This window comes from Euphorbia lathyris, chromosome 5 (assembly GCF_963576675.1).
Source record: "Euphorbia lathyris chromosome 5, ddEupLath1.1, whole genome shotgun sequence".
Taxonomy (NCBI): domain Eukaryota; kingdom Viridiplantae; phylum Streptophyta; class Magnoliopsida; order Malpighiales; family Euphorbiaceae; genus Euphorbia; species Euphorbia lathyris.
The window spans coordinates 36,931,911-36,949,146 of NC_088914.1; the positions used below are offsets into that span (position 1 = coordinate 36,931,911).

General features: G+C 37.1%; 2 protein-coding genes across 3 annotated transcripts; both read left to right on the forward strand.

Moving 5' to 3' along the window:
- The first annotated feature begins 998 nt into the window (after positions 1-998).
- On the forward strand, positions 999-9,889 carry LOC136229072 (nuclear pore complex protein NUP133). 2 transcript variants are annotated; one of them, XM_066017637.1, is made up of 8 exons: positions 999-1,333; positions 2,507-2,622; positions 2,711-4,552; positions 5,272-5,993; positions 6,079-6,231; positions 7,391-7,727; positions 8,525-8,592; positions 9,107-9,889. In XM_066017637.1, exons 1-8 carry the CDS (start codon positions 1,143-1,145, stop codon positions 9,653-9,655), a joined length of 3,978 nt encoding a protein of 1,325 aa, XP_065873709.1. In that variant the 5' UTR covers positions 999-1,142; the 3' UTR covers positions 9,656-9,889. The 2 variants fall into 2 exon arrangements, with proteins under 2 accessions (XP_065873709.1, XP_065873708.1); XM_066017636.1 differs by having other exon boundaries at positions 1,000-1,333; positions 2,507-2,631.
- Positions 9,890-15,626: 5,737 nt separating this feature from the next.
- Positions 15,627-16,660, forward strand: LOC136230115 (chlorophyll a-b binding protein 5, chloroplastic). The gene is made up of 2 exons (XM_066019053.1): positions 15,627-15,815; positions 15,910-16,660. Exons 1-2 carry the CDS (start codon positions 15,670-15,672, stop codon positions 16,559-16,561), a joined length of 798 nt encoding a protein of 265 aa, XP_065875125.1. The 5' UTR covers positions 15,627-15,669; the 3' UTR covers positions 16,562-16,660.
- The last annotated feature ends 576 nt before the right edge of the window (positions 16,661-17,236 follow it).

A 17,236-nucleotide genomic window follows, 5' to 3' on the forward strand; every position in this document is an offset into this window, starting at 1 on the left:
CTAATAATTCACTGGGATTGCTAAATCACAAATTGATATAAAAGATTGGAATACCTGTCATGTTACTGTGTAATATATATCAAACTTCTGGATTATGTAACGACACTCGACTCGATTAGGAGAACACATGATTGAAGCAGAAAAAATTACGGGATGTAACATTGGACAGAAGATATACATTCCTTGACTTGCTTTGATTCCATCAGATATCAAATTACCTTTCAGATTTCAAAAAAGACAGTATCCTTTGGTTGTATGTTTTGTAATGACAATAAATAAAAGTCAAGGACAATCACTAGCACATGTTGGATTATATCTTCCACATCCGGTTTTCAGCCATGGTCAAATGTATGTGGCAGTCTCAAGAGTTACTAGCAAAAAAAAAAAAGATTAAAAATTCTCATTTCGGATGATGATGGAAAACTATATAACTCTACTTAAAATGTAGTTTTTAAAGAAATATTTAATAATATTGATTGAATTATTCATCATTCATTATTTATCATGTTAAATTATAATAATCATATATTCATTAAATTTTAATATATACAAAATTATAGACCTATATATAATATCGATAAAAATATAGAAAATAATCGTGCAAAGCACGGGTGAAAACTAGTTATTCTAATAAATATTGATCATTCGGATGTTCTTTTATCACTTTGTTATTTATATATACTTTGATCTTTTATTTAAATTATTTAGTTTATAGTTTATACAACCGCTCAGTAAACAAAAATTAATGATAGTGTAATTATTGATGGATCTCTTTATTCAGTCTTGATTACATGCATATTAATGAGTATGTAGAATTTGCTTATTCACCGCTAAATCTATGCTTATTAGAATTTTAAGGTGGAGATTCAAAGCATCCTGAGATTTAGATTTAATAAGTCTATATGAAACGGTAAATGAACAAATTCAATGGTCATTGAGACCATGTGAAAATTCCTGTCTGTTTATTACTACAGAGTAATGGTTAAGGTTATCTTACATTACTCTCCAGAAGAAAGGGTCAAATTCAAAAAAAATCTCCCACTCATTTTCAATTTTACAAACCTATAAACCCTAAACCTCACTTTCTTCAATCTCATTTCACACCTTCTCATTCCTCTCAAGAAAACACAAAGCTTAGTGTCATGTTCTCTCCAGGAACGAAGCGGACGCAGCTCAGTTCCCGAAAGGAGCGCAATCTAGGGCATAAACCACCTGATTCTCCGATCACACCTGTACAAGATAGTCGTTTGTCTCTTCACAGCAGTCCAATTCTTAACCGCCCCAGCACCGGTACTCCTGCTCCTTGGGCTCCTCGCCTTTCAGTTCTTGCTAGGTATTTTATGTCAATGCTTCCACTCGCTGTCGTTTGTATTCATTTATCCTGTAGTAATTACTACTATTTTGAGTTCTATACTTTAGTAATTACTGAATTGTCTTATTGTGGCTGATTGATTCTGTCAGTATGATTTGTATGTGCCAAAATCTGCAAGTGTGCTTGTTTTTCTTCTTAGCGTTTCTGTAGTGTAATCAGCTCATATCGTTTTTCTCGTCAGAATGTGGTATCGTATTGAATTTTTCTTAACTTCGATATGCTTTTGTGAGTGGGAGCTATATGTGATGCTTGACTATTGGAGTGGCATAGCGTTAGTATTGCTTGGAAAAAAGTGTGCATTTATTGTTGATTAAAAGACTTGCTGTTGGTGAGAGAAGCAGGTCTTAAGAGCTCACTTATCTCAACTCTTATTTTTATATGAATTACTGGTATTTCTTTCACCAGTGAGAACTGATTAGTAATTTACTGACTTGTTTTTTGTTATCTTCCTCCCCCACACTTCTTGTATGCTGCTGAAATGTATCAAAGCAAAGTAAATTGAATTGATTGATGGTAGGGCAGATGCGTTTGTGGAATGCAAGATCCTGGGAGGGAAAGTATGGATATTGTTTCTAAATAGATACTTGAGGACTTGGAATCTCATTCATTTTCTGTGCAGTCCAATACTTCCGCTTTACTCAGCGTGTAGATGCCTTCTTATGGATGGATAGAGGAATATATGCATATTAAGAAATTTAGTTTGAAGATTGTTTCTCATGATATATTCTAATTTTGAGAACCATCTAATTCAGGGTTGCTAGCATGCCATTAGAAGTGCACGAGTGCTGTGAGTGGACTAAATATGTGTAACTTGCCTTTTAGTTTATTCCTTATGTCACATTGTATGTTCATGATATACTTTTCATTAGAGTTATGGAAAATCAGACTTTTAATTTCATAAGATTTTGTTCCAAGATGAGGCAAGGAGACAAGAAAAGATTATTGTTGTTATTATTATTATTGTATATCTTGCTAGAATCTAAATGCACTTCTTTGTGGTAACTCGTCATTTTACTTTTTTCCTCATAAAGCTGATGCATCTAACTCTGTCTCCTTAGGTTGGTGCAAAGTTCTGCTTTTTAGGGTGTCTTTTTTTGAATTGTAGGCTTGATTTTCTTATTCTATTGCTCCTAGAATTCCACCAGCAAACAAAAGTGAACAAGAGAATGAAGCAGATCCAATCAAGCCTGTGTATGTTGGAGAGTTCCCCCAAGTAGTTCGTGATGAGCAGGCCAGCTTTATGCAGAAGCGTATACTTGGTTTGCTTAGATTCAAAAGTTCTAAACATTCTTGGTTTCTGCAAGTGTTATCATCAAACTCACTAATGTTATCTGGCAGGTAATGCATGTATATCTGGTGGAATGGATAGAGATACATGCCTTTCTTGGATTGTCTGCGGAAACACACTCTTTATATGGAGTTACTTATCATCTTCAGTTTCAAGAGATTGTGTTGCTCTTGAACTTCCTTCTAATGCCTTAGATGACAAAGAAATTGACAACATCTCATATTTTGGAAGCAATTGGATGATTTGTGTGGTCAACTGGGATAAACCACACAAGGGAAGAAACAAAGTTTCGCAGAGTCGCAACTCTACTGGCATTATAATGTGTAACAAAAAAACTCAAGCTGTCATATACTGGCCTGACATTTACTGTGTGGAGGGGTCCATCCCTGTTACCAGTCTGTTATCTACTGATGATTTGGAGGTGACTTCTTTCCCCGTTGATCGAAAGAACATAGTAAACAGACTGCAGGAACATAACAGGCCTGGAACTAGGTCAGTTGTTCCGAACTCTTTTAACTCTATGATTGCTTCTGCGGTGCCTGGTGCACGGCTTGAGTGTGTTGCTCTAGTCTGTGCTTCAAATGGTGAACTGTGGCGTTTATATTGCATCCCCTCTGGCATTCAACGCTTTAAAGTAAATGAAGACATAGTAAGTCCATCCTTCAGTGGCAATGACAATAGTCAATTTGCTGGGAGCAAGGGCTATCCAAGGTCACTTACTTGGCATTTTTCATTTCATTCCATGGAGGATTATCCTAGGAAATTTCTTCTGTTGACTGATCGTGAAATACAGTGTTTTAGTATTGCATTTCATCCTGATTTACTTGTGTCAAAGCTCTGGTCACATGAAATTGTTGGCACTGATGGGGATTCGGGCATTAAGAAGGATTTGGCTGGTCAGAAACGTATCTGGCCTCTTGATATGCAGGTGGATGATCAAAGTAAAGTTATCACGGTACTTGTTGCCACATTCTGCAAAGACAGGGTTAGTAGTTCAAGCTACACACAGTATTCTCTTTTGACATTGCAGTATAAGTCTAGCGCAAACATATCAGAGGATATTCATGAAAGAGTCTTGGAGAAAAGAGCTCCAGTCCAAGTGATAATTCCAAAAGCTAGAGTAGAAGATGAGGATTTCTTATTCTCCATGAGACTTAGGGTGGGAGGCAGGCCATCTGGCTCGACAATAATACTTTCTGGTGATGGAACTGCAACAGTATCCCATTGTTATAGGAATGCACCCCGTCTCTATCAGTTTGATCTACCTTATGATGCAGGTAAAGTTTTAGATGCTTCAGTTCTTCCACCTGTTAATGATGGTGAAGATGGTGCATGGATTGTATTAACAGAGAAAGCAGGAATATGGGCCATACCAGAAAAGGCTATTGTAATTGGTGGAGTTGAACCCCCTGAGAGAAGCTTGTCACGTAAAGGAAGCTCAAATGAACGATCTGCTCAAGAAGAGAGAAAAAACAGTGCCTTCGCTAGCAACATTGCTCCTAGAAGAGCTAGTTCTGAAGCTTGGGATGCTAGCAGTAGACAAAAGTCTGGTATGACTGGAATTGCTCGTCCAACTGCCCAAGATGACGAATCAGAAGCTTTAGTTAGCCAACTGTTCCACGACTTTCTTTTAACTGAGCAGGTTAATGCTTCATTTTTGAAGCTTCAAAACTCTGGGGCATTTGAAAGAGATGGAGAAACAAACGTCTTTGCCAGGATGAGCAAATCTATTGTTGACACCTTAGCTAAGCACTGGACAACCACTAGAGGTGCTGAAATTGTGGCTTTGACCATAGTGTCCGGCCAACTACTGGATAAGCAGCAAAAGCATGAAAGATTTCTTCAGTTTCTTGCTTTATCCAAATGCCATGAGGAGCTATGTTCTAAACAGAGTAGGATTCACTGCATATCTAAATCACATGTCCTACTCAGCATATATGCTAATTTTCATGTCTGGAACATGTATTTGTCCTGCTTTAATGCTCTGCTTTTTTTGGATGTTGTCAGATTACAAGCATAGTAAGGGATTACTCCAATTTTGAACTAATATATCAAGTCACCATGCACAAAAACATCAATAAATAAATAACGGATGCGACATGTCAATTAATGTAGCCAAAAGAGGCCTTCAGGTGATGCTAGAAAGAACTTTGGTACTTTAGGACACTCCATGTAACTGGCAAGGCTTGTCAAATCAGGTGAAAGGTGCTGCGCATCTTTTCCTAAATGCAGCCAAATTATCTTTTTCAGTTGGAAACCCTAGCCTTCTATGTAAAACCAGGGTATAGTCAACTAGAGACCCCCAATTTATGGAATATGAGTATTTCTAAATGCAATTGAAATAGGAGAGACTGTGGAAGATATGCGTGTCTTGAGATTGGTGACCTGGTGCGTTTAACTGAAAAAGAGAGTTAACTAGTAGAGCATTTTATTTCCTTGTTTTGTTCTTGGTATGTGTTGGGAACCTTCTTATTTAATCTCAGACTATTATTGTTATTACTATTATTATTATTAACCTATATTTGAGTCTATTCATGGTCATATAGCCTTGATTATTCCTTTTCCTTTTGACTTCCTCGATGTAAACCTAGAAAGTGCTTGATTTCAACAGGACAGTCTTTACAAATAATCTTGGAGCATGGAGAAAAGCTTGCTGGAGTGATTCAACTGAGAGAACTGCAAAATGCTATTAACCAAAGCCGTTCAACTGCTACCAACTCCCAACATTCTGGCTCAGATTCTCAAATTTCAGGAGCTCTTTGGGATCTTATTCAGCTGGTTGGTGAAAGAGCCCGCCGAAATACTGTCCTTCTTATGGACAGAGATAATGCTGAGGTGTTTTACAGCAAGGTGTCTGATCTTGAAGAAGCCTTCTATTGCTTGGACAAACACTTAGAATATGTAATAAGTGAGGATCAAGCACTTTTGGTCCAGATCCAGAGAGCTTGTGAACTCGCAAATGCAATGGTTTCTGTTCTTCGTGCTGCTATGTTTTATAGAAATGAGCATCACATTTGGTATCCACCACCTGAGGGCTTAACACCTTGGTATTGTCAACCTATGGTGCGCAATGGACTGTGGAGTGTTGCATCTTTCATGCTTCAGCTTCTTAATGAGACAACTAGACTCAGTAATTCCATAACATCAGATCTTTACAATCATCTAGAACTACTGGCTGAAGTTCTACTTGAGGCATATTCTGGTGCTATAACAGCTAAACTTGAGCGGGGAGAAGAACATAAAGGTCTATCAGATGAGTATTGGAATAGGCGGGATTCCCTTCTTGACTCTCTCTATCACAAATTGAAAGATTTTGTGGGAAGCGAACACCAGGTTGATATTGTCTTGTTCAGTAAACTGGTATTGTGATGCCATAGTTATTTATGAAATGGCCCCTGAGATGTCATTCTTTTTTCAGGCTTTGAATTTTGGAACCAATGAACAGAGTGGTGAAATCCTTAAAAACATTTCTTCAGGTCTGCTGTCCATTGCAAAGAGGCATGAAGGATACAATACTATGTGGAGTATATGCTGTGACCTTGATGATTCAATGCTTCTCAGAAATCTTATGGTAATCCCTCTATTTTCCACAAATACAAAATTGCTTCGATTATATATTATTCCTTAAAACTATTGCCCATGCAAGTGCTGCAAAATATCAGGTGCAAGTGCATGTTTGCATTTTGGTGTTTTAGTTATGAAAAGAGTGTTTTCAATGGGGGTTCTAAGAAAAATTGAAAAACAAAATTGAGGAACCTGAAAGAATAGTTTACTAGTTGCTGTAGCATTTGCATCATGAAGATGTTACTCTTAACTGCCTCCATATGGATGACATTATTTGAGATTACAGGCAAATTAGATGGTTTGCAACTAAAATAATGCAAAAGATTTAACTGCATTTTGTTTCAGTGTGTGGTTTTGTCTTCTATTAGTTCGAAATTATTTATTGGAACATTTGCTTTGTTTTATTGTGCCAAAGATTCATCCAAGTCTTCCTTTCTGTTATATATATTTGTATTTATTAGGTGATGAATGGTTGTCAAACCGAGATTGTCACTACATTTCTTGGAAGATGTGGAAAAGTTAAATTTTTTAGTTTGATATGTTTTAAATACAAGGATACAATTGTAAACTAATATTTTTTTTTAATTTTTTATTGGTTTATATCTCGATAATCCTTCTGATTTGGAAGGAAGAAATACTTCTTAAAAGGACAAAGGAGGTATGGATGTGTATTGATCCATCCTCACTCTTTTTCTTCTTAACGAACAATGGGAACAAAGGAGTGATGTTTACCCATCCTCTCATACTCTTCCATCATTCCCTTTCCCCTCTAAACATACAAGCAGTTATTCTCTTAAATTGCAAGGAGAATTTGTAGGAGTTCTCAATTATTCAAGGAATTTAGATTCATGTTCTCTGTTACTAGAAAAGTGTTCAAAAGGATTACTCTAGGCTACAGGTTTACTTGACCTCAGGAATAAGCAGGAATGTTCTTATTTCTGAGCTCTTTTTTTTTTTTTTCCTTTTCTGAAAAAGCCTTCTTCTCTCTTAAGTTGAACGTTTTTATCTTCTTTATAATACGGAGTATTTTTTATCCACTGCGTCCCAAGGAATGTCAAACGTGTTAATGATATGAAATTTCTTTTGTTGCTTGTGATTATTCTGTGGAGAATGGACAATTTGGTTTGTCATATCCTAACCTGATTTGTTACTTCTCTCTTCCTCAGCATGAGCGCATGGGGCCTAAAGGAGGTTTCAGCCATTTTGTATTTAAACAACTGTGTGTAAAGAAGCAATTCTCCAAGCTTCTAAGGCTTGGTGAGGAGTTTCAGGAAGAACTATCGATTTTTCTTAAGCATCACCGAGATCTCCTTTGGCTTCATGAAGTGTTCCTTCATCAATTTTCCTCAGCTTCTGAAACTCTTCATGCTTTGGCTCTTTCTCAAGATGGGTGCTCTGTTTCAGAAGCTGAAGAGGGTGCAGATCCTCAGCACACCAGCTTGATAACAACAACAGCGGATAGAAAGCGTCTTTTGTATCTCTCAAAGATTGCTGCCATTGCAGGTAATCTACTTTGTTTCTTAATCATTTCTGTGTTGATTGGATTTGTTTGAGTAATTGTTGTACCTAATTGGATATGATGTTAATGTTGTTCATACGAATTACAAATTCAGGCCGAACAACAATTTCGTACTTTCTTTAGCAAATACTTGGAACCATGACCACAGCTCCATATATATATATAAATTGCTTTTCCGTTGCAATTTCTGTTTAGCCAGTCTAGATGTACTGTTTATTTAGTAGTCCAGGTTTACTGTAATTTCTGTTTAGCCAGTCTAGATGTACTGTTTATTTAGTAGTCCAGGTTTACTGTTATTCAGGAATTTTCGCCATGACTGATTTAAGAAGTCTATATTAAAGGGCGGCCCGGTGCACTACGCGTCCCGGCTAAGCGAGGGTCCGGAGAGGGGCCCACCACAAGAATGTACTGGGGGCAAGCCTTCCCCTTCCAATTTTTTTTTGGCAAGAGGCTGCTCCTAAGACTCGAAGTCTATATACTGTTCAATATTTGCTTTGGACTTCCCTAGTTTGAGATTCATAGCCTATTATTAAGAGACAAGCATTAGTTGTTTGTTTATAGATACCCATGCAGTGTTCATATTTTTAAATGAATAAGTTGATGTTTGTATTATTGAGGTTCCAATCGAAATCTTGAGAGCTTAGTGCTTTCATTTAGTGTCTTGCTTTAGTGTTTGTTCATTTCTTGTATTCTAGACCAGGTTCACGCCTATTGTAAATGGAAGTAGCCCAACTATGATTATGTTATAAACCAGGTTGACGCCTATTTTTCGCATTTGCAGATAAAGATGTTGATTCTGAGACAAAGATCAAGCGCATTGATGCAGATTTGAAGATTTTGAAATTGCAGGTACTCCCGTTGTTTCAGTGCTGCTGGATTTTTCCTTTGCTTAAAATTCCCATTTAGTTATTTTATTTGTCATACTCTAGAAACATGATTTCATGCTAACACTCTGTTTTCTTCTCCATTTTAGTTGTATTTCCAAGTCGTCCATATTGTATATAATCTATTCACTTCTGAACTCATTCTATCTTTTGACATGGCAAGTGTTGCAGGTTTAGCCCTATTTCTACATGGTGCAAATGTGACATTAGGGCATTGTAAATCATTTGTTCTAATATAGATCCTTATAAATGATAAATATCTAAAATCATTATGGCGATGGTGTTGTAATTCATGCTGGCATTTATTGGGAATGCCTCTTCCCACGTGGCTTTGTAACCCATAGTCAATCAATCCACAAGTTCTTTTCTATTAACTTGTGAAATATCTTGTTTGAGATATACAGGAAGTAGCTCGTGGGTAACTAATTTTCAAGCTTGCTCAGCCAACATTGAATTGTTTATTTTCGTACTACTTGCAGGAAGAGATTGTGAAGGTCCTTGAGGCAACCGGGTCAGAGACAGTTGATGGACAATGTATGTTCCATCCAGAGGAGCTGATAGAGCTATGCCTTAAAGTTGAAAGCCCAGAGCTAGCGCTGCGTGCATTTGATGTATTTGCATGGACCAGCTCCTCATTTCGTAGAAGCCATAGAAACCTTCTGGAGGAATGCTGGAAGAATGCTGCTGATCAGGATGACTGGGGGAGGCTTTATCAAGCGTGTATAGATGAAGGGTGGAGCGACGAAGAGACGTTACAACAACTGAGAGACACCGTGCTTTTCCAGGCATCAAGTAGGTGTTATGGGCCTCATGCAGAAACTATAGATGAAGGATTTGAACACGTGTTGCCATTGAATAAAGAAAACGCTAACGTTTCAACAGGAAAGGATTTAGATTATTCTGTGGAAGCTATACTAGTGCAGCACAAGGATTTCCCAGATGCAGGGAAGCTAATACTGACTGCACTAATGTTAGGCAGTGAACATGTTGATGTGAAAGCAGAAGGTGGTGGTTCTCCAATGGAGTGAAACTATCGATCATTCGGGATTATACATTTTCCATCATGGTGACATGCAGCAGCTCTATTTTCTATCATAATATTTTCTGTGATGTATAAGAAATGAGTCTTGTATATTAAGAAAATGGGTCCTTCAATAACCTTGTGGTAGAGATGAAGTTCAGAAAACCCTTGGTAATCAATCTTATTTCTTTCTGTTTGAGAGGAATAACATGGCTTTCAGAGACCCTAAGAAATCGATTTATCCATTTTTGTCACACAAGAAAAGATGATTTTTTTTTTTTTTTTTTTTTTGAGAGTAACATGAAAGAAGATAGTAGATTTTTTTCCGGTTAGTCCTAAGAGTAATATTTAAAATTTAGGCTATATGTTTAACATAATTGTCACCAAAAGTTAATATTTCAAATTTATAAATATTAATATCATACATTGTTATATATTTTTTGGTTACACGTAGAAGGCTAAATGCGCGAGAAAGAAAACACGAAATAAAAGTCAAAAAATCAAGAAGACAAGGCTAGTTGTGCAAGACTCTATTGGTATGAAAACCACTTGAGTCCTGACTTAAAATATTCTAAATGCGTGCAGGAGATACATCACACTCGTGATGCTCTAAAGAGAGACTTTCTACGTAGCTCGCCATTCAATCAGCTGCTTTGTTGCCTTTCCGATAGGAATGAATAATCCGAATATCCCAATCCTTAACAATCAGTTTTTTACAATGTTGAATAATCTAAAAATAAGCGTTATATGCTACGAGTGTCGTGTTCATGTACCCAACCACAACTTGTGAGTCCAGTTTCCGAGCACCCTTACCCCCATGCCAAGATGAGACCATAGTACAGTACCTATAATTCTGTTAGATACAAATTCCAATATTAATTGCAAAACCACCTTGCCAACCGCCTTATGATCCCATAACACCCCTCCCGCAGCCGACTACCCCGGGTTGCTTTTGCAAGCCCCATCCGTGTTCAACTTCACACATCCCTCATCTGGAGACTTCCATTTAATCCATATCACTCTATCAACATGCTCCCTTCCATGATGTAAAGACGTATAGGCAGCCACACATTCCTTGGGCCTGGCTAGGATGAAACGAGCCCGAGAATGGTGAAGAGTACAACCATTGAAGACCAAATCGTTGCACCATTTCCACAACCACCATAGCGTGATCGCAAAGATGATCGGCCATTAGATATTATCAATTAACATGGATGAGTTCAGATTTAGGACTAACCAAGAGGTGAAGGTCCCCGAGCGGAAGCTAGCCCGAGCACGAGTCGGAACGAGATCCTCCCAGAGCTCTCTCGTCTGCCTGCAGTACTGGAAGAGGTGGCTGTTGTCTTCCTCCAAACCACACGACGGACACCCACTCACCATCGTCAAATGCAAACGTTTTCTGTTGATGTTTGTCATCAGACTATCCCGAGCGAGCAGCCATAAGAAAGTCTGAACCCGCTCCGGAACCTCGAGGCGCCACACCATCGACCAATTCGTGAACAAAGGAGGCTTTGTGTCGGTCTAAATAGCGGAATAACCCACAGTAGCTGGGCTAGAGATCCTCTAGAGTTGAAATCCTCTAGAGTTCGTGGAGCAGAGTTGAAAACCTCTAGAGGATCCTACACCAGTAGCTGAATATTCCCCTGACACGCAAAAGCTACAGTACCAACTATCTAGATTCTTAGTTCCCGGGAACACCAGCTAAGAGGCCAAAGTAAAAATCGTCGAGGTAGGGAGCAAGTGTGTGAAAAGACTCCAGTTCCAGCAATTTTGTGTCGTGCAATAACTAGCCACATCGAGCATCTACAGCTTAAGTTCGACATCCGTGGTAGCAAGCTGAATCAGAGGTGTATTTCCACACCAATTATCTCTCCAAAAATTCGTGTCCTTGCCATTCCCAATGACCCACCCCACACATCTACGCAACACTGTAGAACCCAACACAAGGCTCCGCTAGACTGCCGACTCTCCACTTTGTCTAGTGAAGATATCCAAGCCAGATTTATTTCTACAATATTTGTTTCGCAAGACCCTAACCCATAGATTATCCACCTCCACTAGCATCTTCCAATTGAGCTTCCCGAGCAGAGCTAGATTCATATCCCAAGTGATTATACATTGTTATATTCTTGTCCACTATTATAACTTAGTTAAAAAAAAGAGATAATTCATATTAGTCCCCGGTATTAATGAAAAGAGAAATATTTGATAACAAAATATTTAAATTGTCTCCGATATTTATTCTAAATAATTCAATACTTTTCAGTGGTTTAGTGGGGAGATTTCGGGACGAGTCTCTTTTGTAAAAAAAAAAAAAATGAAATAAATTGTACTTGATAGATGAAAATTCAAAACAACTACTTTGATTAAAAAAAAGGAAAAATTATAAAACTGAGATAAATGGGAGTCGTATTTATATATTTAATCCATTTACTCAACCTATTACATATCTTTACTGTTTTTGTGTTATTTTCCCATAATACTATTAATATTTACGACGCGGTTGTCTCCCTCCCGTCTGACTTCGCAGATTCTATTATATGCGAAGCCTGCAAAGATAATATTTGGTTTAGTTGATGATTTTAATTAGTATATGCGAAGTCTGGTTGTGTTTTTAACAAAATTCGCTAAGTGATACCAAACAACAACGGATTCTAACATTAAAATCATAATATTATCAAAATTTACAACAAGATTGCTACAATAACAACATTAAAATCATAACATTATCAAAATTTACAACAAGATTACCGCAATAAACTCCTAACAAATCACTTCAAAATGAACATGACTAATCTGGACGGAAATTTCTCTATTTACAGGAAGTCCAGACTTTTTGGGATGATAAATGGAAGTCCAGACTTTCTGGAATGGACGTGTCCCATGGTGCACACCAAGATTGACACAATCTCTCCTAACAAATCATTTTAAAATGAATGTGTCAATCTCGAGGGAAATACAAGAAGGAAAGTCATCTCCTCTGCAGCCCAATACACCGCCTTCCAGAAAGGGATGTTATGTATTCAACCACCTTCAGAAAAAATTAATTGTGTTAGGCAAAAAAAATGACGATTTGGCTTCACGAAATGAGGATTAACGAAGCATGCGAATGTAAATGTGCATGGAAGAGGATGATTTTAATTAGCGAATCGATGCTTTCGCGAAGTCTGCGAGATCTGAAACGTGACGATCTAGGTCGCAAATCGATGCTTTCGTGAAGTCTGCGAGTGAAATTATAAACTTTTCTACTCGCAGACTTCGCGAAATAATCGATTCGCTAAGTAGATCGTCACGTTTCAGGCTCTTTCTCATTGCAGACTTCGCGAAATCATCGACTACGCGATGTGATTTTCTGAAAAAGGGCAGAGAAAACAGTAGATACTTACATTAATTTTTCACGCCTTTCAGTGAAAGCGACAATAACAATATGATAAACTGAGAAAAACGATGAAAATAACGTAGAATAACCATTTCTTTGATGGTAACAAGAAGAAATAAACCAAGTAACGAGCAGGAACAGAAGATGAGGAACCATGGCTTCGTTTTCTAGGATTAGGAAGATGAAGAATCAAGAGATGAAAAGAGGAAGAAGAAAAATACATTGTGATTTGGAGAAATGGTGCAAATTTCGTGCAATTTAAAAGAAGATATCAAGATCAAAAGTCTGTGAATCATTAATGGAAGAGCTGCCAACCGTTTCGCGTAACCAAGGAGAAGGGAGACGTGACCTTTCGCGTAAGGGGGAAGAGGAAAGGTTAGGGGTATTATGGGAAAATCACACAAAAACAGTCTAGATATGCAGTATGTTGAGTAAATGGGTTAAATATGTAAATGGATCTCCCATTTGACCCAGTTTTATAATTTCCCCTTAAAAAAATGAGTATTTTAACTTTTATAAAAAGCAAACACATTCTTAAACCTCATAACATCTCCAAGATTTTAATCCATTTTCTATAAATAATTTACTCGGAGTGATTTGAGGAGTGACTAAGAGCATCTCCATTGCAAACACCCTTTAAAGTTGTCAAAACTTAACATATCATCACAAACATCGCCTTTGACAATCTTTTTAAAAAAAAACTCTAGTGTTAAGCAACTCCAAAAGTTACTACTATGGTCCCACAAATCATTATTTTATATAATTTATTTTAATTATAAATATTGTCATAAAATTCCACAAATTATAGACAACTAAATCATTTTTTATATTAAAAAAATAAAGGTGTCAAAAGTTGGCGATATTATCATAATCATTGAAGCAACATTTGTTACTCCAATGCAAGACACTCTTTCAAGCACCCTACACCTCATGAAACACCCTTCTAAACATCTTGTATTGGAGATGCTCTAAGACATTGCATCTCCAACAATACTCCTCATGATTCATTCCTTATTTATTATTTTATCATTAAAATTATTAATTTGTTATATTTACAAATAGTGAGAGGTGAGAGACTTCTCAATAATAAATTATTAATAAAAAATGAAATAAGGAGGGCACTAAGAGTGGAAAAAGACTCTTAGTAATTTGACTGTCCACTGAGAGGTTGTTGGAGTTGATTTTTAACTCTTTTTCATTTTCAAACAATTACTTATGATGGTTTAGTTAGTTTGCAAAGTCAGACTTTGTAGTTTGAGTAATTTGTAAAATTAGTCTTTTTAATTATTCCAAAACACTCTTTTTTGGATAAATAGTCATGACAATAATTGTTGACAGAATAACTCAATTTGTAAACTGCACAAAACACAGAACATTTGTTTGTAAATTTTTAAACCACGAAGACTGTTTTTGCAAATCGACTAAATCATAAGGTTTATTTTTATATTTTTCTTTAAAAGAAATGTACAAATTTAACCATAGAAATAATAGTTTAGCCTGCACATAGAAAATAATGTAATCATATTTATAACGTTTATTAGTGGTGCAATTTCAGCTAACAAAAAAAACAAGTTTTTTCATCTGTAATTTTATATTCTATCCTCCATTCACCTTTCAATGTCTGACCATATAACAAGACTTGCAACTGCACATGTTGAAATTTCCCATTGTTAAGTTTGTGGTTTATACCAACTTTAGAGTGAGTATATTTATTTACTTTTTGATTGTTTTTTTAATAAGATGATCGATTGGAAATCATCATCCCATACCTCTGATTTTAAAGTATACCACCTTTAGCAGGTTAAATGCACTATTGGTCACTGAACTTACATGACTATTTTAAAATTGTCACTCAACTTCAATTTATCTCAATAAAATCACTCAACTTTGAGTTTTGTCTCAATTAAGTCACTCTGACGATTTCAGTAATTAAAAAGCATCAAAATGATGACGTATGTGACATGTCAGCATATGTCAACTCGGATCTCTAACCGAAATGACACATGACATCCTCGTGTCAGTTATTTTTATGGAAAAAAAAACTAAATTTTGTTTTTTCTTCATAAAAATAACTAGCATGTGATAGCCATGTAGCCTATACGTGGATATCATGTGTTGTTTTTGTCAGAGATTTGAGTTAACTCATATATACGTGTTACGCATGTCATCATTTTGATGCTTTTTAATTACTGAAATCGCCTAAGTGATCTAATTAAGACAAAACTCAAAATTAAGTGATTTTATTAAGACAAATTGAAGTTGAGTGACCATTTTGAAACAACCATATATACATAGTATGATCAAAATCCATAATTTTTTTACCAATAAATAAAACCACAAACTTTAGTTTATTAAAGTAAGAAAAAGGAGGAGCAAATACAATAGAGTGTGTTGAAAATGGTTCTACTCCAGAGGTATGATATGTGGCTACTGGTTACTAATATTTGGAATTTGGAAAATTAAGAAATCCATCCAGGTGGCAATATAACAACCTCTACAAGCCACAAGAAAATCTACATGGAAATCCACATCTAATCCCTTGTGCTGACGTGTAGATTTTCTAATCCATAACTTTGTTCATTATAACCCCCTCTCCTCTCCCCTTCCTTTTCCATTCCATCGTCTCAATTCAATTTCAAGCAATGGCAACTTCTGGAATCCAACAATCTGCTTTTGCCGGTCAGATTGCTCTGAAGCCATCCAATGACCTCCTCCGCAAGGTCGGCAACTTAGGCGGTGCTCGCGTTGTCATGCGCAGGACTGTCAAGAGCGCTCCGGAGAGCATTTGGTACGTTTTCCATTTCTTTTTTTTTTTTCTGGGAATTACACATACATATACATGTCTTTGCTTCTCTTTAAGTTACAGTTTTGAACTGAAACAGGTACGGCCCCGACCGCCCAAAGTACTTGGGTCCATTCTCGGAACAAACTCCATCTTACCTGACCGGTGAGTTCCCGGGCGATTACGGATGGGACACTGCTGGATTATCAGCAGACCCAGAGACATTCGCCAAGAACCGTGAGCTCGAGGTAATTCACTGCAGATGGGCAATGCTCGGTGCTCTCGGCTGTGTCTTCCCTGAAATTCTCTCAAAGAACGGTGTGACATTCGGCGAGGCCGTTTGGTTCAAGGCAGGATCTCAAATCTTCTCGGAAGGCGGCCTTGATTACCTCGGAAACCCTAATCTGATTCATGCGCAGAGCATCCTTGCAATCTGGGCATGCCAAGTAGTTCTAATGGGATTCGTGGAAGGGTACAGAGTTGGAGGAGGACCATTAGGTGAAGGACTTGATCCACTTTATCCAGGAGGTGCTTTTGATCCATTAGGATTGGCTGATGATCCAGAAGCATTTGCAGAGTTGAAGGTGAAAGAGATTAAGAACGGAAGGTTGGCTATGTTTTCAATGTTTGGATACTTTGTGCAGGCTATTGTTACTGGTAAAGGACCTGTTGAGAATCTGTATGATCATATTGCTGATCCTGTTGCCAACAATGCTTGGGCCTATGCCACTAACTTTGTACCTGGAAAATGAATATCAATATGAATAATTATTGTGCTTTTCTTGAAATTTCTAATCCTATTGTTCATCATCTCCTTATTATGTTATGTGGAAAGAAACTATTTCTATCTATTTATGTGCTTTTTGCTTCAACCTATGCATTTCCTTGGAATGTCTTTTACGCTCATTTGCAACACAATTAATTAATTTTAGACAAAACTGAACATATGTGTGCAATGAGTAATTTCCAACCTTGAAAAGGATGAGGAGTACCTGAATACAAAGACCGATGCCCTGATACTAACGTTTGGTGGTGCATCTGTCAGCACAATGACGTGTATCACCACAAAGGAAACAGCTACTGCGCATCTCCTTAACTTTAGAATTGTTTGAGGACGGTGTAATAGACTTTGTAGTTAGGTTGGCCATAGGTAATGGATCAACACTCTTCTGAAGAAGTTCATCATACTGTTTATATAATTCAACATGAGATCCTCTGCGGACATTGAGGGATGTCAGAATATCCTGGTATTCTGGACCAAGATGTTTGAACATAGTTGCAATAAGTTGAGTGGTACTAGCAGGAGTACCTACAGCACCTAGTTCATTTATAAGGATCTTGAGCTTTTGAAGGTACTGAACCATTGGCAGATCATTCTTCTTAAGATCATTGAGTTCCAGGGTTAACTGAATGCACCTATTCTTAGA

What these genes read in the sequence shown, in the direction of transcription:
- LOC136230115 (XM_066019053.1), top strand. Translation starts at nt 15,670, where the DNA reads ATGGCAACTTCTGGAATCCAACAATCTGCTTTTGCCGGTCAGATTGCT. An exon ending in AGCGCTCCGGAGAGCATTTG is followed by an intron (nt 15,816 to 15,909) that starts GTACGTTTTCCA and finishes GAACTGAAACAG; the next exon opens with GTACGGCCCCGACCGCCCAA.
- LOC136229072 (XM_066017636.1), top strand. Translation starts at nt 1,143, where the DNA reads ATGTTCTCTCCAGGAACGAAGCGGACGCAGCTCAGTTCCCGAAAGGAG. An exon ending in CGCCTTTCAGTTCTTGCTAG is followed by an intron (nt 1,334 to 2,506) that starts GTATTTTATGTC and finishes TATTGCTCCTAG; the next exon opens with AATTCCACCAGCAAACAAAA. An exon ending in TGAAGATTTTGAAATTGCAG is followed by an intron (nt 8,593 to 9,106) that starts GTACTCCCGTTG and finishes TACTACTTGCAG; the next exon opens with GAAGAGATTGTGAAGGTCCT.